Source organism: Halichoerus grypus, chromosome 1 (assembly GCF_964656455.1).
Source record: "Halichoerus grypus chromosome 1, mHalGry1.hap1.1, whole genome shotgun sequence".
NCBI classification, from domain to species: Eukaryota; Metazoa; Chordata; class Mammalia; order Carnivora; family Phocidae; genus Halichoerus; species Halichoerus grypus.
In genome coordinates, this window is record NC_135712.1 from 65,784,995 (window position 1) to 65,808,771 (window position 23,777).

At 41.1% G+C, this 23,777-nt stretch overlaps 1 protein-coding gene across 1 annotated transcript; it reads left to right on the forward strand.

Moving 5' to 3' along the window:
- Positions 1 to 4,977: 4,977 nt before the first annotated feature.
- Positions 4,978 to 23,147, forward strand: FBXO40 (F-box protein 40). Its single transcript, XM_078066523.1, has 6 exons — positions 4,978 to 5,306; positions 5,418 to 5,529; positions 7,483 to 7,602; positions 15,147 to 15,179; positions 16,046 to 17,956; positions 20,632 to 23,147. Exons 4-6 carry the CDS (start codon positions 15,177 to 15,179, stop codon positions 20,845 to 20,847), a joined length of 2,130 nt encoding a protein of 709 aa, XP_077922649.1. The 5' UTR covers positions 4,978 to 5,306; positions 5,418 to 5,529; positions 7,483 to 7,602; positions 15,147 to 15,176; the 3' UTR covers positions 20,848 to 23,147.
- Positions 23,148 to 23,777: the final 630 nt, after the last annotated feature.

Here is a 23,777-nt window from a genome sequence, read left to right on the forward strand (position 1 = left end):
CATCCTTCAAATTTTTAATTCTAGTTAACATACAGTGTTATATTAGTTTCAGGTTTACAATATCATAATTTAACAGGTCCATACATCACCCTGTGCTCATCACAAGAAATGCACTCCTTAATCCCCATCACCTATTTAATCCATCCCCCTACCCCCTCCCCTCAAGTAACCACCAGATTGTTCTCTGTAGTTAAGAATCTGTTTCTTGCTTTGACTATTATTTTCCCTTTGCTTGTATGTTTTGTTTCTTAAGTCTCACATATGAGTGAAACAATATGGTATTTGTCTTTCTCTGTCTGACTTATTTCACTTAGCTTTATACTCTATAGCTCCATCCATGCTGTTGCAAATGGTAAGATTTCATTCTTTTTTATAGCTGAATAATAGTCCTATCTTAGACTTTTTAAAAGAGGGTCAGCAGCAGGGTTTGGGGTCGGTCATCCACCTTTAATGGGAACAGGATATAAACTCATATTTTTTCCCAATCTTTCAGGACTGGGGTTTTCTAAAAGATATTTTCAGTCAAAATTTAAAGGGAAATCACCATCACCATTAGTTTTAATATAGTATGAGTCCATAAATAGTAAGAAATGTAAGAACTGGCATAGAAAGAAATAAAACATTTTGAAGATGAGATGATCATCTAGGAAAATTGACAAAATCAACTGTCAAACTTTTAGAATTACTGTTCAGCAAATTTTCCAGTACATGATCAACTTACAAAATTAATAGCATTTCTCAAAATCAATAATGAAATAAAATATAATAAAACAAAACCTCTCAATGAAAAATATATAAGTACCTAGGAATTGAATAAAGGACATAGGAGATGTTGTGGATAAAAGGCTTTTGAGGCCATCAAATAATAAATTTAAGAGGCTTGTAATCATAAAGTGTATTCTCCAAATGCAATGGAATGAAAATAAAAATCAATAGCAGAAGAAAAGAGAAGAAATTCACAAAATTACCAAATACATGGATATTAAAAAGCACACTCCTAAATAACCAATAGGTAAAGACAAAATCACAAGGACAATTAGGAAATACTCAGAGATGAACGAAAACAAAAACACAACATACAAAAACTTATGAGACAAAACTAAATCAGTACTTAGAAATTTATAATTGCAAAAGGCTAGGTTTTAAAAACTGGAATCTCAAATCAATAACCTTTTGTTTTTTAAATAGGAAGGAAGCTGGCATAATTATATTAATATCTACCAGGTTAAACTTTAAGGCAAAACACTGTTAGAAGTAAAAGTATATTAGACAAGGACAAGAGGAACAATTAACCTGAAAAATATAATTGTGAATTTATATATATTTAACAACATATTCCCAAGACATATGAAGAAAAGTTAACAAAATTCTTGGGGAAACTTAACCAACATATAATCATAATGGAACACTTTAATACAACACTCAACCATTGATAAGTCAAACAGATGAAAATTCCATATGCATAGAGAAGGTTTTTAACTACACAGTTAAGAAGCTTAACTTAAGAGAAGTAGATTTCTTCGTCCAACTGGCAGAGAATACACATTATTTTCAAGCACATAATGATCATGTACTAGACCACAGAGCATAGCTTAACAAAGTCAAATTAATACCATATAAGCAGCATTTTTTAAATCATAAGGCAATTTAATTAGAAGAAACTTCAACTTCTGTCTCCATTTAGAAATTAAAGAGTACATTTCTAAGTAATTAATAAATCATGGAAGAAATTATGTGAATAACCTGGTAGTACACGTTATAGAGCAATAATAATAACTGGATTTATATTTACTCGGGAAAACTAACAGAGACGGTAGCATAGCAGGTTTGCACATCTCTGTTACCTATCACATTCTGGGTCATCGCAGAGGGATTTTGCAGGGCAAGACTGCAGACCTAAGAGAGAAACATTGGCCTTCAGGTTGTGACTTTTTTTGTGTCTTTTTTTTTTTTACTTTTGATTTTTTTAAATGGTCTTTATTTTTTAGAGCAGTTTTAGGTTCACAGCAAAATTGAGCAGAAGGTACAGAGATCTCCCATATACTCCCTGCACCCACAAATACATAGCCTCCTCCACTGTCAAGAGGGGTACGTTTGTTACAGTTGATGAACCTATATTGACACATCATCACCAAAAGTCCATAGCTTACATTAGGGCTTACTCTTGGTGTTGTACATTATATGGATTCTGGCAAATGTATAATGACATGTATCCATCATTATAGTATCATATAGGATAATTTCACTGCCCTAAAAATTCTCTGTGTTCTACCTATTTATCCCTCCCTCTCCTCTAAACCCTAGCAACCACTGAACCTTTTACAGTCTCCATAGATTTGCCCTCAAACCAATAAATTTATCCCTTTAGAAATAAGAAAAAGCAGCTAAGCAAGAAACAAGAAAAAGCAAACTAAGCCCAAGGCAAGCAGAAGGAAGGAAATAAAGACTCGAGCAGAAATAAAAAAAATAGAGAATAGAAAAACAATACAGCAAATCAATGAAATCAGAAGCTAGTTCTTTCTCAATCTGATGTTTCATTTACCATAATACCCTTTAGGCCCATCCATGCTGTTGCAAAAGACAAATACCGTAAGATTTCACTTGTATGTGGAATATAAAAAACAAAACAAAGGAACAAACAAAAAACAAATAAGACCTATAAATACAGAGAACAAACTGATGATTGCCAGAGGGGAGGGAGGAGGGGCACGGGCAAAAATGGGTGAAGGAGAGTGGAGATACAAGCTTCCAGTTACGGAATGACTAAGTAATGGGAATAAAAGGCACAGCAGAGGGAATATGGTCAATACCACCGTAATAGCATAGGAGAGTGAGACCTGGTAGCTACACTCGAGCATACATAGCATAACATACACAGATGTTAAACACTATGTTGTACACCTGAAATTAATGTAACATTGTGTGTCAACTATACTAAAATAAAAAATGTATAAATAATTGAAAGGAAAAAAAAGCTAGTTCTTTGAAAAGATCAACAAAATGATAAACCTTTAGCTAGACTGACCAAAAAAAAGATGACTCAAATTACTAGAATCATTCAAATTACTAGAATCATAAATTAAAGATGAAATATAACTACCAACCTTACAGAAATAAAAAGCACTGTAAAGAAATATTATGAATAATTGTGTAATTTTTATAATTTGTATAACAAATTAGATAACTTAGATGAAATGGACAAATTCCTAGGAAGACACAAAATATCAAATTTGACTCAAGAAGAAATAGAAATATTGTAAACAGAGCTTTAACATGTAAAGAGATTAATAATCTAAAACTTCCCACAAAGAAAAGTCCGGGGCTAGATAGCCTCACTGCTAAATTCTACCATTTAAAGAATTAACAGCAATCTTTCACAAACTTTCCAAAGAAAACCAGAAGAGAACACTTCCTAACTCATGCTATGAGACTACATTACCCTGATACCAAAGCTGAAGGAAGACATCATAAAAAAAAATTATAGAGTAATATCCTTTATGAATAAAGATGTAAAAATCCTCCACAAAATACTAGAATACCAAATCCAGGAACACATAAAAAGGATTATATGCCAGACCAAGTGGGGTTGATCTAGAAATGCAAAGTTGATTCAACATACAAAAATCAGTTAAAGTAATATGCTATATTAATAGAATAAACGGCAAAACCACAGGATCACTTAACAGGCACAGAAAAACATTTGACAAAATTCCTCACCCTTTCATGAAAAAGGCACTCAACAAACTAGGACAAACTTTCCAACTTCTTCAACTTGATAAAGGCCATCTACAGAAAATCCAAGGGTAACAGCACACTTAATGGCAAAAGACTGAAGGCTTCTCCCCGAAGATCAAAAACAGGGAACAAATTCGGGATGGCTACTCTCCCCATTCTTGTTCAGTATGGTGCTGAAAGTTCTAGGTAGTGCAGTCCCGCAAGAAAAGGAAATAAAAGGCATCTGAATTAGAAAGGAAGAAGTAAAAATACCTCTATTCACAGATGGCATGATTCTGTATATAGAAAATCCTAAGGAATCCATAAGAAAACTATTAGAACTAATAAACAAGTTCAGCAAAGTGTCAGGATACAAGATCAACATGTAAAATTTTTATAATTTTCTACTGCTAGTTGTTCACCCCAAACAAGTTTACCTACATAGACATATATGCATGGACGAATCCAGGGAAAAGGGGAATTCAGTGTCTGTTAACTGCACCAGAATTCAGTACGTTTTCAGTCCATATATTCAAATAACAGCATTGGTGAACACTTGGTATGTGCTGACATCATTCATGTGGTTTACATATATTAAAGCGTTCACGTGTTAGCTTATTAACACATAGTCACACCAAGTATTATCATCCCCTTTCACAACTGAGAAAACTGAGGTAGAGAGTGGGTAAGTTAACTCGGTCACATACATAGATTAGCAAAGCCAGGATTATATATTTTCTTTCCTCAAAAGATAGCTGAAAGAGTTTCTTTGAAGAGGAGGTAAAGAAGAGCACCAGACTCGGAGTTAAAAGAACCGAGGCAGGGTGCCTGGGTGGTGCAGTCGGTTAAGCATCGGACTGTTGGTTTCCGCACAGGTCATGATGTCAGGGTCCTGAGACTGAGCCTGGTGTTGGCTCCGCGCTCAGCGGGGTGTCTGCTTGGGATTCTCTCTCTCCCTCTTTTCCTCTCTCTAAGAAGAAGGAAAAAAGAAAAAGAAAAAAGACCCAAGTCTTTCCCCTGGCTCCTCCACTAGCCAGCTGTGTGACCTTGAATGGACAATTTACTTCTCTAAACCCTATGGCTCCTCATCTGTAAAAAAAAGGCAGTTGGACTAAGTGAAAGCTGACTGCCTCTAATTCTCTCACACTGGACTCACTCTGCGCCTGATTTCTGGTTTACAAACCCTCCCTTTCCCTGCAACGGGGGGAAGCAGAGGGCCAGGAGAGGACAGCCACTTACTTGTCATGACAAGAAATAGGAGAAACAGAAACAGGACCGCATGTCGCTTGCACAAGTTGCTGCTTCAGCCAGTGATGGGTTTAGGTGAAAAGCATGGTTATAATTAGAGCAGCCTCCTGGCCTGAAGGCTCCACCAGCCACAGTGAGCACAGCTGGATCTGCTGACTGCACGCACAGGAGTCTGAGAGGCCACTCTGGCCTTGAAAATGATCCTTCCTAAATGGATTTTCTCCCTTCCTCAAGGGAAAGAAACCCTATTGATGTAAAAGCTCACTTCCCTTCCGGCTTCCCCGGCTAAATGCTACTCCAGTGGAGACCCAAGTGTTGATAAATACGGGGGAAAGAAAAAAATCGTAAGCTGAGCCTGGTCACATTGCCCCTTGTGATATAGTTTTATTTTTAACTTCGAAACACTTGAACTATTTCTGTTGAAGTTTTCTCTGCTTCCGCTGCCTCCTCAACAGAACTCTGTCCTCTGCTGCAGCGGACTGAGGCACCCCCAGCTGCTTCCTGCAATCGGCTTGCTCAGTCAAGGGACACAGGTGCAGCACATGCTGACTCAGCCGTGCCATTAAGGTAAGCTTTTCAAACGTGAGCAGGTGAGCCAAGGAGACATTTGGAGTGGTGAACGTGGAGACAGAGGCTGAGCTGCACGTCACCTTTTTGCTCTGAGCAAGAAGATGATTAAGCAAATTAGTTACCTGTGGTGGAGAAAGCGGTTGGCTCTGAGAATGAGACCCAGCCATATGTAAACTCTTGTTTTAAATCTAAAATCTTGGAGCAGGAAGAAATCCCCTGCTTTCGGGCAGCTTACATTCTCTCCTTTACAACCAACAAAAGAGGTTATGTGGGATCTCTGCAGTTACCCAGTGGTGGTGGGGGCTTAGGGGAGGGTGGAGGAGGTGGTGAGGAAATAGATGGAAGGGCTAGAACCCAGGATTTCTACTTTTTAAAGTCCAAATGCTGTGATCTTTTCACCGATCAACATTGGCTGTGTTAACTGCAAGTCATTCTTGCGTACGTTGACCATTTTATGTACCTTAAATTCCATCCCCTGTGTCACGCCACTGGTTAACGGAGCACAGTTTTATTCACTGCGTGTGCTATTCAAACTCTGCCTGTAGAGCCTAAGACCTGTTTTTCTCTAACAATATTCCCTAAATGTGGTTCTCTCCTCCCCAAATCTCTTGAATCCAAAATGCACCCATGGAATAGAAGTGCAAATATTTTGCAAGTTGAAAAACTTATACAGGCTTTTGCATGCAAACCAAAAAATTGTTACAAACTTGAAGCTTGCACGTCCAGAGGGACAAAAGGAAAATGATTAATGATACTTGAGGTATGGAAAGCTTTAAAATGTAGGTTATTTCTAGTTTTTGAAATAACTGTGTAGTGTTGCATGCACAAATAAATTGTCAGGGATAAGGGGAAAGTGTTTATTTTTTTGTTTCTCTCTGGGCCTCGCTTTAGTGTTCATAGGTCAGCTAAGGACATCCTAGGAAGTGGCCTATGCAGCAAAAGGGATTCTGTACACCCTGAACTTTGCGGTCTACAGGCTAAAGCCACCAATGCCAAGTAAAAGGAGAGCTACTCAGATACCCTAACACCTGGATTCCTTCCTTCCTGCTCTGTAACCTCCAGACGTATCCCGTAACTGCGCTGTTGATGTCTAGGTTACACTTATGCTGGTTTGCTAGGCACAGTGCATTGTGTATCATTGCCTCACGTCATTTTGTCAGGGTTTCCGTGGCACAAGGTCTTCAAGGTATATGCTGGGATGCTGTCCTAGTGAGACTGGGGCATGTTGATTTAGGATAGCTAAGCAGACAGGCTGACTTACAGCTACCCCTAGATAATCTGGCTAATTAGCACTTTTGTGGCCAATACAAAGCAGTAATTTAAAATACTGATACTAATATCAGAAGCACCAGATAGGAGAACTAACTAGGGTATAATGAAAATGCTGGAATCATAGCCCAGAAGCCCCGGATTATGGACCCAGATGTGGGAATTATTGTCAGCCAGCTAAACGGTTGTGTTAAAATCTCCAGGCAAAGAGATTATTTTAGTATTTCACTTTATACATCTTCTTTCCTTAGAATTAAATATCTCCATAACAGGGGAACAATTTAACAATATATAATTAAAGTAACTAATTAATCGGCTGGGTAACAGATTAAGAGTTAAAGAATATCTCTGATCTTTAACTTTTGACCTTGTCACTTCCACTGAAGTTAAAGCTCAGGAATAAATAATTATCACCAGGGCCAGCCACATGAGGAGGCAAAATAGTTAGTTGCTGACATCATGTGAGGGGGGCTGAAAGGGCCCCTTGCCTAAAAATATCTCCCTGACATCAACCCTGTTTGCCTACTAATTTTAAAATTATAGTAACGAATGTTAAAGCCATTATCTGTTAATCCCATTCTCTTTTGCTTGTGTCAGGGATTTAAATATACCTGCTATAGGCCTTCTCGTGACCTTGTTGGCCGGTGACACTCAGGCTCCACCTCTTCTTCATTCTTCCAGACTCTGTCCTGTTTTGCCCTCGGTGCCATCCAGGCTGCCCACGTGCCCTCGGCCACCACCGCTTCACAGGTAGCTCTGTGTGGCATGTGGTTTCCAAGGAAGTCTCACTATTACATCAAGGTGAGAAGCAAGGGCAAGACGCTTTACTTCTCTGGGCCTTAGTTTCTCTTGCAGGAAATGAAGAGGTTAAACTAGACACTTTCCTTTCCAAGGGAGGTCCCCGGACCATCAGCACTGTCTGGAGCATGTTATATATGGAAAGACCCTCAGGCCCCACCCCAGTCTTACCAGATCAGAATCTGCGTTTTAAGAAGATTGCCCAGGTGATTCCTATACACATTGAAGATTCAGGAGCTGCAGAGCAGAGGATTTATGGTTCTGTGCCTGATCCAGATTTCTGATTTATGACTGTAAGGATTTAGAACAAGTACTACAACCTCCTGAAAACAATTCTGGCAGCTGAGTGTCTATTATAGCTCAAGCCCGAAGAAGTCTTTTCCATTCAGTTAAGGCTACATTCACCTAATAACATTGAAAACATTTCTCGTTCTTCCTTAAAAAAAAAAAAAAAGCCCCAGGGAGGCACCCAGGTGGCTCGGTTGGTTAAGCTGCCGACTCTTGATTTCTACTCAGGTCATGATCTCAGGGCCGTGGGCTTGAGCCCCACATCAGGGTCAGGCTTGTGCTGAGTGAGCGTGGAGCCTGCTTGGTATTCTCTCTCTCCCTCTGCCCACCCAACCATATTCACATGCATGTGCACTCTCTCTCTAAAAAGAAAAAAAAGCCCCAAATTAGCATACATTTGACATCATTACACTTTCCTCCTAAATTTGTTTCAAACTGCTCTCACAGCTCTTTCAAAATGCTGCTTTCTTTAGGGTTCTATTCAATTTCATTCATTTCAATCCTATTGAATAAACAGTGCTTGGAGCCTGTTAGCTGTACTCAGTCTCTCAGAAACTATTTTGTACATTCCTTGGGGAACATTTTTGTTCTCCCTTGATATTCCAGTCAGAGCTCTTTTCCTGCCTGAACACACTTTCCTGGCCAGATAATTTCTGCTTCATTGATGGCCTTCATCCCTGAGCACACCATCCCAACAACCTCCCTTAAGGGGAACTGACTCTGCAACCCATTGCAAGAGAGAAGCCAATTTCAACTGACACCTTCTTTTTTTCCTTAATGAACAGAATAATGTATATAGGTAAATAATAAAAACGACAAACCTGCACCAAGGAAATAAAGATGCCTCAATCTCTTAATGATAGAGAACAAACCAAGGGTTGATGGAGGGAGGTGGGTGGGGGATGGGCTAAATGGGTGATGGGGATTAAAGAGGGCACTTGTTGTGATGAGCACTGGATGTTACATGTAAATGATGAATCACTGAATTCTACTCCAGAAACCAATATTGCACTGTATGTTAACTAAAATTTTTTTTAAAAAAGTTGTTGAAATCACTCTTTCTGCTGGTGAATATAGTACAGAGCACCAGACGGGAGGGGTGAGGCTGATTATAGTCTTTTGCTCCAGACTGGATAAGCAATGATGGTGCTGGGACCCAGGCAGTGGTGGTGGAGATGGAAAGAAATGGACAGAAGTGCCCAATGCCCTTTTGGGTCTTTCCCCAAGGCCTTCCTACCTAACTGGCCTTCCTACCTAACTTGTAGGAAGGAAGACCCTTCCTGTGTAGGGCCTTATGCTAGTTCCTTTGTGATTGGGAGCACAAAATCAACCAGCTTCTAGCTCAGTGGTTCTCAGGGGTGCAGGCATCTTGAGTTTACAACAGCATCAGTTGGATGTAGTTGTTCTGATTCAGTAGGTCTGATTTGGTAGGGTCCAATAATTTATATTTCTAACCCGTTTCTAGGTAATGCTGACACTGTGGGTCAGGGTATCACACTTTAAGGGCCATTATTCTAGCTGACTCACCTTTCTTTCACTTACTTTACTCCTTTCTGAGTGGTCCACACAGCACCACAACCTGTATCAGATGTTTCTCTCTTGCTAGGTTCTAAAGTATCCCCTATTTCTGTAAAGAAGCATCCATCCCTTAAACTCATGTACCTGGTCCTTCCATCTACTCATATTCCACTCAAACTGCATCCAGTACAACCAGTAAAATCTAGTTCTGTGTAGATTTTTAAAACTATTTAAGTTTAAATTTTATTATTTTGACTGCTATCTCCTCTATCCAGGGGAACTTTAAAACATATTTTGGGGAGAGTGTTTCAGAGAGTGTTTTGACCATAGACTTTATTGAAGTTCATTTTTAAGAGGAGGGAATGTATTGCCTTTTCAGACAGGAAGTAAGAATTTAAAGGTGAACATAGGGGCATAGAAACTAAAGGAGGAAATGGCACCTGGATAAAAATATGTTGTTTCAGGCATAGAATTTTGTCAACTTTTTCCACAGTGAAGAGTTTCTATAATGTATGTGCTTTAATTTAGTAGGTTTTTCAGTTTAAATCTCAGAATCTGTATTATATTAGAGATTTTAACCCTAAAAACTTTACTTTCATATGTGTACTACCTCCAATGCGAAGCCATGGGACCTGGGTACTTTTCGTATTTCCTCTATTCAGATGGGGCATGTATGGGATGTGGCCCAGAGGAGAACAACAACAACAAAAAAATCATGGGGATGAAGGTGCTTTCTATGAACTTCCTATGTATGAAGATCATCCAGATCATCTACAATCCGGAAAGATTATAGGTGTATATACCTTTCTGTGCCCAATTGGAGGAAGAGAGGCTCTGCCTGATGGGCTCTAGTCATGGGCTTGCTTTCTTCCCAAATCATGGGGATAGACTACATGTCTTTGCGGGTCTCTGAGGGATGCAGTATGATATAGCAAAGGGTACAGAGTTTGAAACCAGATAAACTTAGGCGTCTTTGTGTTCCACTTTGGGGTGTAGGCATCTTTGTGTTCCAACGGAAAGGGTAAAACCCACGTCTCATGGCCATTGTGAGGATTAAGTGAGATGTTATGTAAAGAACATGGTAGGCACTAAAATCTTACTACTCTTTCTCCCTGACATCCAAAATGTAGAAAAATCACTCAATCTAGGGAAGTCAGACAAACACTGTGGAGGATAGGGACCCAGACACTGCACTAGAATGGAGATTAGGAGAACAAGGCATCTTATGTCACAAGATAACCAATGATATATATAATTTGATCATCTTGGGGCAAGACCAACTGGCTACAACCTAAGATGATCAATCAAGTATCTAAGTTTGTGTGGGAATAAGAGGTTTCCTGGGATCTGGAACTTTCAGAACTAAAACCAAGAGTCTCAGGCAAACCAGGGCAATGGTCACATTGCTTACCCAGCAATAACTAGACAATCAAGAATTTTAGATCGTCCTTTATCTCAGTGGGAACAGTTTCCCCTACATATACAACAAAAGCTTCAGATATGGGTTTTTTGTGCCCTTAGGTTATGTTTATCTTTATCCTCCCCTCCACTGTCAAATTTCTCCAAAGAGTGGTCTCCACTTACTGTGTCTTTCTGCTCAGCACAGGTCCTCTCTCAAAGTCACTTATTTGGTGTATTTCCAGAGCCTGGCAGAAGATCTTTAAATAGCATAATTAAAAACAAAACAAAACAAAACAAACGAAAGAAACAGCATCTTTGCTGCCTGTGTGCATTGTTTTTCTTTTCTCTTAAAGGGATATTTTCAAATAACGTCAAAGACATGGAGAGCAACAGGGCTCCACCACAAATGTTTCCAGCTTCAATAGCACTGTTCACAAGAACCATTCTTTATAATGCTGAAGGTTAAGAAATGATTAGGCTTAGAGTTCATCACCGCTGTCCCTCCAGCCAGACATATCCCTGCAGCTGGGGCAGAGTTTTCACTACACACTTACAGAGCACACAGAACTAGCTAGACCTGCTTTTCCCTTCCCAGAAACTAGGCTCAACTTTGTGACAGAGCCAGGCTGGCAAATAAGAAGTTGAACATTCCTGCTGCTGGTAGCTTCTTTCTTGTAGCTATATTCCATTTGGGATCTGCCTCTTCTTTCCCACCTAAAAACCAGTAGGGGACTCTGAATCATCCAGACTCCATCTTTATTCATGAGTGTCTTTTATGCATAGAAAGCAGATGAGCACACTCTCCCAGCCAGGGCACAGGCCCTGTTCATATTGGAATGTGTGTTTAATGGCTTCCCTCTCCCCTCTAAGCAAATACCACATTTTGAATGGCAAGGGTCCCATTGCACAACTGAAATGCCACATTTGCTCTGGCAAGAGCTCTTTGGGGACCTGCCATGAGCAGTGGCATTGTTAGCATTGTTCTTCATCTTGAGGCAGCATTCCAGGCTATTGCTCACACTTTCCCTTACATCAGGCCACATGGTTCTAACTCTTCCCTCTCTGGTCTCTCCTCCAGCTTTACTTCTCCCTACTGTCTCGAAAGTGGTCATACTCAGCTATGTACTTCATGGCTCAGATGCCTATCCTGTGTTCTTCTTTCCCCAGTTATGGCTTCCTCTCTCACTTTTAAGTGAATAATTCTCAAATCTGCATCTTTCCATTCTATCCTCATCTTACCATCCACATGGTCTGTCATCACCTTAAGCAACTTGTATTAAACTTGTGGGGCTCATCTTTCCCAAAAAAAAACAATTCCCTCTTCAGACTTCTGTTTTTCTCAGAATTACATGCAATATTCTCTATTCCTAGTTCAAAATCTTAGTATCAAATTTGACTCTTTTTTCTCCATCTCCAGCCAGAAACAAAAATGCTGTGATTTCCTTGTGATGCCTGCCCTCTGTCTCATCTTGCCTAATTCCACTACCATCAGTCCTACCCCTGTAGCTTCATCACACTGTCCACGAAGTAGTTTCTTGCTCTAAGTCCTTCCATGCCATCCCTCCACTGCTGGTTAACACCCCAGTCACAGTGTTAAATGGTCCCTTATTGAGCACCAAATAATTCCAGATGCGTTAGCCTCTCATTTATGAATTTTCACAGTAGGTCTTCAGTGGACTCCCCTCCCCACCCCCCGTGCCCAGGAGTGATCAATCTAGAATATAGCAGGAGCCTAACTGAATGCTTAGTTGTATGTTAGAAGGTCCAGTAGCTGGACTCTTGCATCCAAAAGATGTCCTCTTGCCCGATCCTATTCTGCTCCATCTCAGTCCTGCCCTCACAGCCCTTTGCTCTGCTCAATTCCCTCTCTGGCTTTAACACCTGCATTTATCTTCTCCTGGGCCCTGAATCTGCTTGATGTTCTCACTTGCAACTTCTCACCTGCCTCCTGATTCAGGCTTTTACGGATATAGAACTCTCTGCCACAATCCTCTTTCACACTCAGTAGTCCCAGTGCGTAAGAATCAGATGGGTAAGGTGTTAAGGATGTGAATTCCAGACACACCCCTCACTTAAGTCAGAGGCACAGCCAGCATGGCAGTGCTGTCCAATAGAACTTTCGATGCAGATGGAAATGCTCCATGCTGTGTTGTCCAATAGAGTAGCTACTAATCATATGTGGCACCTGAAACTTGAAATGTAGCTAGTATGACTGAAGCACTGAATTATTAATTTTATTCCATTTTGATTAAATTTAAGTAGCCACATGTGGCTGGTGGCTGCCATTTTTATAGTGCAGATTTATAGATTTAACAAGCATCACAGCTGATTCTACTGAGCAAAGGTGTTTAAGAACTACTTAAACAAGCAGGCCAGGTGAGGCTTTTGCTCCCTTACTGGCACACTGCAGGTAATCAACAAATGTTTCCTGAAGGAATGGATGAACAAACGAATATATGAACAAATCAGAATATAATTTCCTTGAGACTTAAGGCTGTCTCTTCTGAAAAAAAAAAAAGTTGAGGGGACTTTTCCAAATTGAAAAAGTTTAAAAAAACTTAACCACCCAAACGTAATAAATCGACCTTAAAGGGATCCTGGCTCAAAAGTTTAAAAATTAAAAAAAAAGTATAGAAGATATTTTTTGGCATTTTTGGGACAATTGAATAAATTTGAACACAAACAGCAGATTACGTAATATTAGAAAATATTTTTTAGTTTTCTTAGGTGAGATAATGTTATCGCAGTTAAAAGGAAAATGTACTTAGTCTCAGGAAATACATGCTGAAGTACTTAGGGATGAGGTGTCATGATAACAGCAACTTATTTTCAAGTGGTTTGGCAAAAATTGTGTGTGTGTTTGTGTGTGTGTGTGTGTGTGTGTGTGTGTGTATGTGGAGAGAGGGAGAGAGAGAAAGCAAAAGTGGCAAAATGTTAACTTTTGGATCTAGGTAGAGTACATGGGTGTTCATTGTATACGTTCTTTCACCTTTCTTATGTATTTGAAATTTTTTAAAAAGTTGAAGGAAAATTCACCCAGAATGAACTAACAAATCCTAAAGTAAAATAAAATAAAATTACAAAATACTTGCATTTTCTGACTTTTGGGTGCTAACTCCACCCCACCTACCCACCCCACCCCACTCCATCCCAGACTAACACCGTGCCGACATTATGCTACAAATTCTCTAGACCAGGTGCAGCAAACTGGCAAGCTACAGATCCTGTGTAACTTGCATACATGTTTTTCCTTGGCCCAAGTAGAGGGGTTTTTTAGAAAAATTAAATTAGTTGCCAACTTCAAAATTCCAAGGATTTTTACCTTGATACATTATGTAACAAAAATTTTGCAACACAATTAAATATAAAACACTTATTTTACAATAGCAAACATGCATACATCAAGTCTATGAGACAAGTACCATTCTAAGAGTTTCAGGTATTTAAATCATTTACTCCCCACAACAGCACTATGAGATAGGTACTATTATTATTCTCCCTTTACAGATGAGGAAAATTATGAACAAGGACATTAAGTAACTTTTTCAAAGTTTCACAACTACTGACTCTTGGTGCTGGGTTAAATTTTGTATAGTCTGCCTCCTAATCACTACACCATCCCACCACTCACAAAAATCTGTATCCCCAGTTTCTCTGGAAAAATCAGATGATCTGACAACAAATTCCCACATGGGACCAATTGACCAGAGCCAAGGAGCTAGATTCTCCTGAAGGCAGGGCATCTTCTCTTCTGCTTGCTAGAGTCCCCACTCAGCCAGACTCTGGGCCCTTGAGGTCTGACCCCGCTGTAGCCATGGCACAGCTGAATTCACCATGGTGAAGGACAGTTGGTAGATATATCACAGACACTTGTACACTGCCCCAGACCAACCTGGATATCAGGTTGTGGGCATGAAGCTCTAGTGGGAGAGAAAGCTAGAAGGTTAACTTGGGCAGGAAGAGCATGTGGCAGTGATGGGATGTATGGATGGGTGGAATGTCAGGATAATGGTTGGTAGACAATGAAGAAAAGTTACAGGAAGCAGAAGATATACATCCCATGGCTGGTAAGATGCCCATCAGAGGACAGTGTGGGTCAGTGAGAAGAGTGTGGGCCAATATTGCCCATGATTCCATCACTTAGCAGCTCTATCACCTTGGACAAGTTATTTAACTTCTCCAGCTTCCATTTCCTGGACTATAAAATGGGCAATGACATTTATCTCCAGGGTGGTGAAAGGATTTAAATAAGAGTATGCAAAGTCTCTTTGACTCCTGTTCATATACATAACCAAAATACTTTTCTTACTAATCATTTATATTTTCATGTTTTCTCCTAGATTTACAAAGCAAGAAGAAATTAGGAAGCTATGGTAAGTACCAGGTGCTTATTGGATCTTCGTCTTTCAGGGGTCCAGATCTGGCTGGCTTCATTTAACCGTACCCAACAGCTGGCAGATTTGCCCTAATGGTTTGATGATATTTATTGACTTTAGGCCAAACCAGCGATGTTAGAGCAGAACCTAGAAGAAATTGACATGGAGTAGGGGAAAAGCAGAGAGCTGAGAAAGATTTGTGAGCAGAGATTTTTAGTTAAACTTTAAAAATGAAAAACCCAAACATCCAGCAATATACTAAATGGCTGATAATTCCTTCCTTCAGCAAATTGAGTACCTATGATGGTCCAGGTGCTGGGACACAGATGTGAACAAAACTAGACACGGCCCCTGTCTTCCCAGCACTGGGGAGATAGCTGGTTAAATGAATGACAGCACACTCACTCTGGAATGTTCACCACCATTAAGAAGACAGTTCGCAAAGAATCATTAATAAAACAGTATGGTCTCATTTTATAATAGAGAGTTACAAAGCAGGATGCAGAACTGTATTCATAGTATTAACGGGGTCATATAAATCACCCATAATCCACAACTCAAAACGATTATCAACAGTGTAGTCCATTACAGTCAGCTTTTTTCTTTTTCTATTCTAAACACATCTACTATATACATAGAATAAACTATTGGAAAATGAAGAAAAGAGTGTTGGTAGTTGTTACTCATGGGTTGTGGGATTATGATGATTTTGCTTCCTTCTCTATGATTTTCTAGATTGTCCAAGGTTCCCATAATAAGCATGTATAAACAGGAAATAAGTCAATTAAAACACAGTCACAGACATGCATAGAACTTCTCTTCCCCATTTGTTTTCTCTTTCTCCTTGCCATTGATGTCTCTAGGGCAGGGCACGCAGGCCTCTACCTGGGCAGCACAGGCATTGTGAGAAATGCTTTAACCGTCACTGCCACATTCCTGTGGAGCCTGATGTCTCCTGTCTGGTGATAAACTGCCACCTATCCTGTGGTGCCACCTTCCACATGTGCAAAGAGGCAGAGCATGAGCTCCTCTGCCCTCTAGAGGAGGTTCCGTGCCTCAACTCCGAATATGGCTGCCCCCTTTCCATGTCCCGCCACAAGCTGGCCAAGCACTTGCAAGTGTGCCCTGCCAGTGTGGTCTGCTGCTCCATGGAGTGGAATCGCTGGCCAAATGTGGACTCTGAAACAACCCTTCACGAGAACATCATGAAAGAGACCCCCAGTGAGGAGTGTTTGGATACAGCTCTGGCCCTCCAGGACCAGAAGGTCCTTTTCAGATCTTTGAAAATGGTAGAACTTTTCCCAGAAACTAGAGAGCCCACTGAGGAGGAACCTACTGTGAATGGTGAAGCCAGCTGGGAGGAAATGGGAGGAGCAGTGGGTGGGGCAGAAGCCAGTTTGGTACCACATGGATCTCTATCAGCAACTAATGGAGAGATGGCAGAACTGAGTCAAGAAGAACGAGAGGTGTTAGCCAAAACCAAAAAAGGGATGGACCTAGCCAAGTTTGACAAGTGGGAAAACATATTCAGCAAAGAGCATGCAGCCTCTGCTTTAACAAGCTCATCAGTAGGCTGTGAGAGCAAGAGTGGAAACAGCCCAGGGAAAGAACAGATTTCTAGCGACAATAACATGGTAGGAGAGGATGCTCTCAAAGAGAAAGAACTGCAGGAAAACCAGAAGCAGCAGGACTTTCATGCAGCCCTGGAAACGACAGGGCTCGCCCCTTGGCAGGATGGTGTTCTGGAAAGACTGAAAACAGCTGTGGATGCAAAAGACTATAATATGTATCTGGTGCACAACGGGAGGATGCTTATTCACTTTGGTCAGATGCCCGCTTGCACACCTAAGGAGAGAGACTTTGTTTATGGCAACCTTGAGGCTCAGGAAGTGAAGACAGTTTATACCTTCAAAGTTCCTGTGAGCTACTGTGGGAAGCGGGCTCGTGTCGGAGATGCCATGTTGAGTTGTAAACCAAGTGAACACAAGGCAGTAGACACTTCGGATTTAGGGATTACAGTGGAGGACCTACCCAAATCAGATCTCATCAAGACCACGCTCTTGTGTGCTTTAGAAAGAGAACTTAAAGGTCATGTCATCTCTGAATCCAGGAGCATTGATGGGCTGTTCATGGATTTTGCTACACAGACATACAATTTTGAGCCAGAACAATTTTCCTCTGGTACAGTGCTGGCTGACCTCCTAACCACTGCCAACCCAGGGGGGCTCCATGTGGAACTCCACAGTGAATGTGTGACTAGGAGACACAACAAGAGCAGCTCTGCCTTCACTTTCACTTGCAACAAATTCTTCAGGAGGGATGAATTCCCCCTACATTTCAAGAATGTCCACACAGACATTCAGTCATGTCTCAATGGCTGGTTCCAGCATCGATGCCCTCTCGCCTACTTGGGATGTACATTTATTCAAAACCATTTCCGTCCCCCAGGGCAAAAGGCAAAAGTGATCTATAGTCAGGAACTCAAGACCTTCGCCATCAAGCCAGAGGTTGCTTCAGAGCTGAGTGAGACAAAGAAGAACCATCTCTCAGGCCATGGAGGGAAAAGCCAGAATTGTCTAACCAGCCTGCCACTGGAGGTTTTGCAGTACATTGCTGGGTTCTTGGACAGCATCAGCCTGTCCCAGCTTTCCCAGGTGTCTGTGCTGATGAGAAATATCTGTGCTACTTTGTTACAAGAGAGAGGGATGGTCCTCCTGCAGTGGAAGAAGAAGAGGTATTCTCACGGAGGCACCTCCTGGAGAGTCCACAGAGAGGCAAGTAAACCCTAATTCATTCATTCCTTCAACAACTATTTAGTAAGAGCTTTCTATGTGCCAAGCACTGTACTAGGCACTGGCACTGTACTAGGTTCCTGGGAAGACGACATAATCCCTGAACTCAAGGAGCTCCTTCTAGGAGGCAAGACAGACCTATTGACATATAAATGACAATACAGATGGTAGTACCTGTGTATCTCAGGGTATGTGTCTTGGATATCTTCTGTTTGCTCACATGATTCATTCTTCAACCCGGTCCACTGTGATCAGTCCCCCAGGAGGCTGATCTCTACAGACTGCCTCCATCAGCCACCTTACCCTCCAGCTTCCAGCTGGGCTAATCTCATGGGAGTGTGTCAGTGGGAAATTGGAGGGAGGAAGAGTGAGCTGACAAATCTATTCTTCTGGCTTCCTCCCTGCATTCATTCTCCCCTCCATGACACTTAGCACTAACCATGTCCCTCCACTGAAGGTGAGTGTATCAGGTCACTCTCTCCACACAATTACTCATTCTTGGTTCCAATGACCTCCTTTCTTCTTCCCTTTCAGGCCCAGGGTATTAACACTCTAGATTGTTACTAGCCCGGGTACTGCATTATATCTTGTGGCTTTCCTACACCCTGCCCACACATTTGTATATCGTTATTTTTTTTTAATTCTCTTCAAATTACCCAGTTTAAGTGTGCCATCTGTTTCCTGCCTGCAGTCTGATACAGTATGCCAACAAATTCTCCTCAGTCCCATATCAACTAATATAAAAAACAACGAAACAGTTTTTGCCTTTGTTAAAGACATTTTGAAATTCTAAAATAATTCGGTCCACTGATCTCTCCTGGTTCAAATATCTATTTACTTTCTCAAAAAATTATGCGGTATAAATCAAAGAATCTTTCCCTTTGGAAAAATTTTATTCCTTTTTCCTAATCTTTTTTTTTTTTTTTAATTTTTTTTTTTTTTTTTAAGATTTTATTTATTTATTTGACAGAGAGAGAGATAGCAAGAGCAGGAACACAAGCAGGGGGAGCAGGAGAGGGAGAAGCAGGCTTCCCGCCGAGCAGGGAGCCCGATGTGGGACTCGATCCCAGGACCCTGGGATCATGACCTGAGCCGAAGGCAGACGCTTAACAACTGAGCCACTCAGGCGCCCCTCCTTTTTCCTAATCTTGCTGAACTGCATCATAACTTCTATTAGCTTATACCATACAAAAGTGAAACTCTTAATTCATCATTTATGAGATGACCTTAGCATCCTTTCCCATGGTAAATATGTGGTAGTATGAACCACAAATTGACAGTACCCATCTAGGTCAATAATTCCATAATCTCACTGTTGAATTTCTTCCCAAAATGTGGGTGTGTGCAAACTGGCACTGGAGAGTTAGAGTTGTTTACACATATTTTCACTGATTGTGTCTAAAACATCTTAAATGTTTTCCATTATTTATTCCCTGAGCAGTCTTCTTCAAAAAACAATTATGAGACTCTCCTTCATGTATCCAGGCCTGCACCCATGTGTTAAACACTGACTGCCCCCCATCCACATGTTAGGGATAAACATGAATAAGACTGAGATCCTGCCCTTAGGAACTGTATGGTCTAGAACGTCTAATATCTTCCTCCATAAAATCAGATGCAAATAATCTACATATTAGAAATTCCATTATTTTTTGGCTCATGTTTGTTCCCAATTCAGTGATTGCTGACCACTCCAGAATATCATTTGAGACAAACTAATTTTCCTTTAGAAAGGAAAAAAGAGAATTTAGTTGGAGCTAAAGGATGCTTATATTAAAATGGCTTTTTTAAAGTAAAAACAGAAATAGTCCTAAGATCTCCGGAAACATTTTTCTTATATTAGAACAACGATAAGAAACTGAAGGTAAAGTGTCAAGTTGAAAGTACGGTATTAGGTTATGCCTACCCTCATAGCCAGATTTTAAAACTAGTGACTTTGCCACCACATCCTAGGTGGAAAGGCCAAAAGGGGTTTTTGTACCAGACACTTAGATTTCTCCTGAGGTTTCTATTCTAGTGTGACTCTTCTTAGTTAGGATACTTTCAGTTTTAAGCAACAGAAAACCAACTTAACATGGCATAAATAATAAAGGGAACTTTCTCCCAAAGGCAATGGCTCAGGCAAAGTTTGATCTAGCAGCTCAAAAATGCCCCCAAATGACCTTTTTACTTTCTATTTCTTACCTCGACTTCCTCTCTAGTGACTCCATTCTAAGACAACAGCTCTCCCTTGGTGGTCCCTGGGGGCTGCCAGCAGCACCCAAGACTGAAGTTTCACAGTTCAAGTGCAGAGGGAAAAAGAGAATCTGCTTCTTGATATCTCAAGCAAAAGTCCTAGGGTAGAGTCTCATTGACACGAATTGTCCTGATGTGAACCATGTGTCTTTCTAGAATGGATCCCTGTGGCTGGTGGGAGGGGGTGGGTGTGTGGTAGGCATTCCCACCCAATTACATGGCTGGCTGAGAAGATTATCAATTGGAAGGGTGAACTAGGAATTGGATGCTGACGAAGGAGCTAACAAATGTCTGCAGCAGCCGCTAAACACTCTCTGGAAGCTAAGAACGTGAAGAACAGAAAGGTATTATACTCTTCAAATAAAGCCAACCCGAGGGTATTGCCCCAGTGTTCACTTTTGAACTTCCGTGTTTCCTAACAGATCTGGCAGTTCAGCAGCCTCTTCTCCAAAATCAAGAGCTGGGAGTTTAATGAAGTTGCCTCTATGTCTGAACACCTGAAGGCCTGTCCTTTCAATGTTGTAGAGCATAAGACTGACCCAGTTCTTTTGACCAGCATGTGTCAGCTCCAGGAGCCGGCCCGAGAGAGCTTAGTCACCACCTTTAGAGCCAGACCACGAGGAAGACACACCTGCTAAAGATTCAGATGCCACCATTCTTGGATTCACCCTCTGGGTTACTGAAAGTAGGACAGAGTGTGATTTTGAGGACTTTCTTCTGTAAACTGCATACGTGCTTATCTAGGTGTATTGGAGCGTGCACTGCCCTAAACCTGAGCAGTTGCACAAGGTCTAAGAATTTCCCAAGCCATGGCTTGTACACTTGCTATAAGGGCCATACTGATAACTTATTTCCTTCCCACACCCTTTTTTTTTTTCCTAAAACAAATCCGTCTGAGGAGAAAATAGATAACTTGAGGCCACTTGAAAAATGAGCCCAAGTCTTAGGAAACAAGAGAGCAGTGAAATTCCATAACGAGCACAGGCCTGTGCTTTTGTGGAGAACATTTTAGTTGATAAGCATTTACAAATATAGGGGGCAGGTAATGCAGGAGTGGGTACTGAGGTGCGTCACAGGGCACCCAGGGTGAAGGGCACATGGTTTGATGGTTCTGGAGCTGGGGTTATCTTGATGGTTAAGTCCAGGTCTTCTTTTAGTCACTCCACCGCCTGTAAGCCCAGGAAGTCCAAGCACAGCACAGCCCTATAAAATGGAGACCTTGGCTGAGCACAGCAGCCTCAAGGGCACCGCAGGCCAAAGAATGAGAGGCAGAAATGAGGTCGCAGAGTTTGTTGTGGAGAATCTTGGCAATATATAGAAGGACAGCCTTGTAAAATGAGGAAGAATCCAAAGGAGACATTGTATTAATGGAGAAAACTAGCACCAAAAGCCACAAGCCTACTTTTAAACATGTCAAAAATGACCTAAGAGTCAAGGTTCTTTTCTTCTTAAAATTATATTCTAGGTGTGGATTAGGGATAGCATAGGCACCAGCCTGAGCTAGCTGAGATGACCACAAGACACTAACACCAACTTCAGCGTCATGCAAGAATGCATGCCCGGAGAGATCACACGTTCAGCAAAGTCCAGACAAGGCCCACTGCAGTTCCTGCGGCACCAGCCACCAGGTCCCAGACACCACTCGAGTACCTGGTGGGGGACCATGAGAAGGAACACTCCTGAACATAGTAGTTCCTTGTAATTGCTCCTACCTATTGTTGTTCATGACTCCAGTCTGTCAGAAATGGGTGATACATTGGTCTTGGGTGACAAACAGTGAATACTCATGAAAACAAGAGTAAAATACATAATAGAAACTGTCATCCCCTTAAGCAGGGTTTCACAGAACTACTGACATTTTGAACTGAATAATTCTTTGTTGTAAGGGACTGTCCTGTGTGTTATAGGATATTTAGCAGCATCTTTGGCCTCTATCCAATAGATACCAGTAGCACTCCCACTGCCGTAACAACCAAAAGTGTCTCCAGACATTGCCAAATATCCTCTGGGAGTGAAATCATTCTGGGTTGAGAACCACCCTAAACAATGTCATACCAGTGGCAGTAACTTAGGATAAGCTTTTTAGTACAACAAAATTTTACATAATGATCTACAATGGTTATGATTTTATGTAGCTCTTCTTTATTTACTAGATAAGTTTTAGACAGATGTGATTTTAAGTTGGGAGCCAGATGGAGCTGATTGTTTGGTGTGGCTTTATGTCCTTAAGTCATGTGCAAAAAAATACATCCTTTCAGCTCTCTCCAGATGTAGCAGAAGCAGGGCATATTGAGCTATTTATCTTATGTTTCTTTCCCTCTCACCTGAATCAGTGCCATTTTCCCAGCAGTCCTCAAGCAAGTGAGAAAGAAGGGAAAAGGGGGACAGGTATTATGTGGAAGCAGAGAACAAAGAATTCAACAACAAAAAAGAAGAGTCTAGTCAATATGGATGCTTTTTGTTGCCTGGGTCTCTCTCTGAACATGGTCCAGAGCTGGTATAGATGAAGTAGAAGACACTTGTGAGAAGAGTCAAGGAGGTATTAGAGCAAGTCCCAGAGTAGAAATATGCTCATCTTTTCATTATCATGCACCACTTGGTACTAGTTGGTAAAGTAACTCTATGTTTCTTAATCCTTTTTTCTTGGTTTATATTTCACATTTGTATATATTATTTTCTAAAAATACAACTAGAGTGTGAGCTATGATTTTATTCAGTGAAGATGAGTAACTGGAAACAACTGAACACTGAAGCGGGAAAAAAGGAAAAGTTCTCCTATTGAATCTAGTTCCCTCCTATCTGGAGAAAGAAAGCTCCTGATATCCACTCAGGGTCTCTTCTCTTACTAGAAAAAGAGAGAAAGGGGAGCTATTGACCAAGGGAGATGAAAATCAGGGGCTGCTCTTAGGCAGATGAGAAATAGAGAGAAAGGAAGAGAGCAGAGGGTTTTCCTTCACAACCTGGGCAGATCAGGGTTCAGGAGAGCAGCCAGGAGACTGCCCGTATGGCTCGGTGGGCTGCACACTTGCAGTCCATCTTTATTTTCCTAGTTGCTGCCTTTGGAACAATATTGATCAACATCATCAAACACAATTTGTAAGATATCTAATTGAATATGTTGCAGGAAACCAGAGTACCACAGGTGTCCACCGGTCTACACAAACAAGCACATTTTATGGTGAGAGGGCAGTTGGAGCAAAAAGGAAGCCTTTTAGAGAGACTGTGGATCAGACAGAAAATTGACTGGATTCATGAGGTGAGGCCATGGTGAGTAGCATGAGCAGCAGAATTACCTGACAGGCAAGACAGCTAGACATGGCCTCAGATTAAGAAGCAGCTGAGCAGAGTGAAAAGGAATAGGAATAGGAGCTTGGACAGGGAGGTGTCTATGAACAGACTCCTTAATAAGTATCACCACCAAGAAGTCAATCCAGAGTAGAGATCAGCCAGACGTGGAGGGTGAAGTCTGGGCACTGAAGCAGAAAGGAAGTTTTTGTCTTATAATGAAGGGAAAAGTGAAAAACAATGTGGGACTTAGAGATGTAACAGGAAAACCACTGTCAAAGTC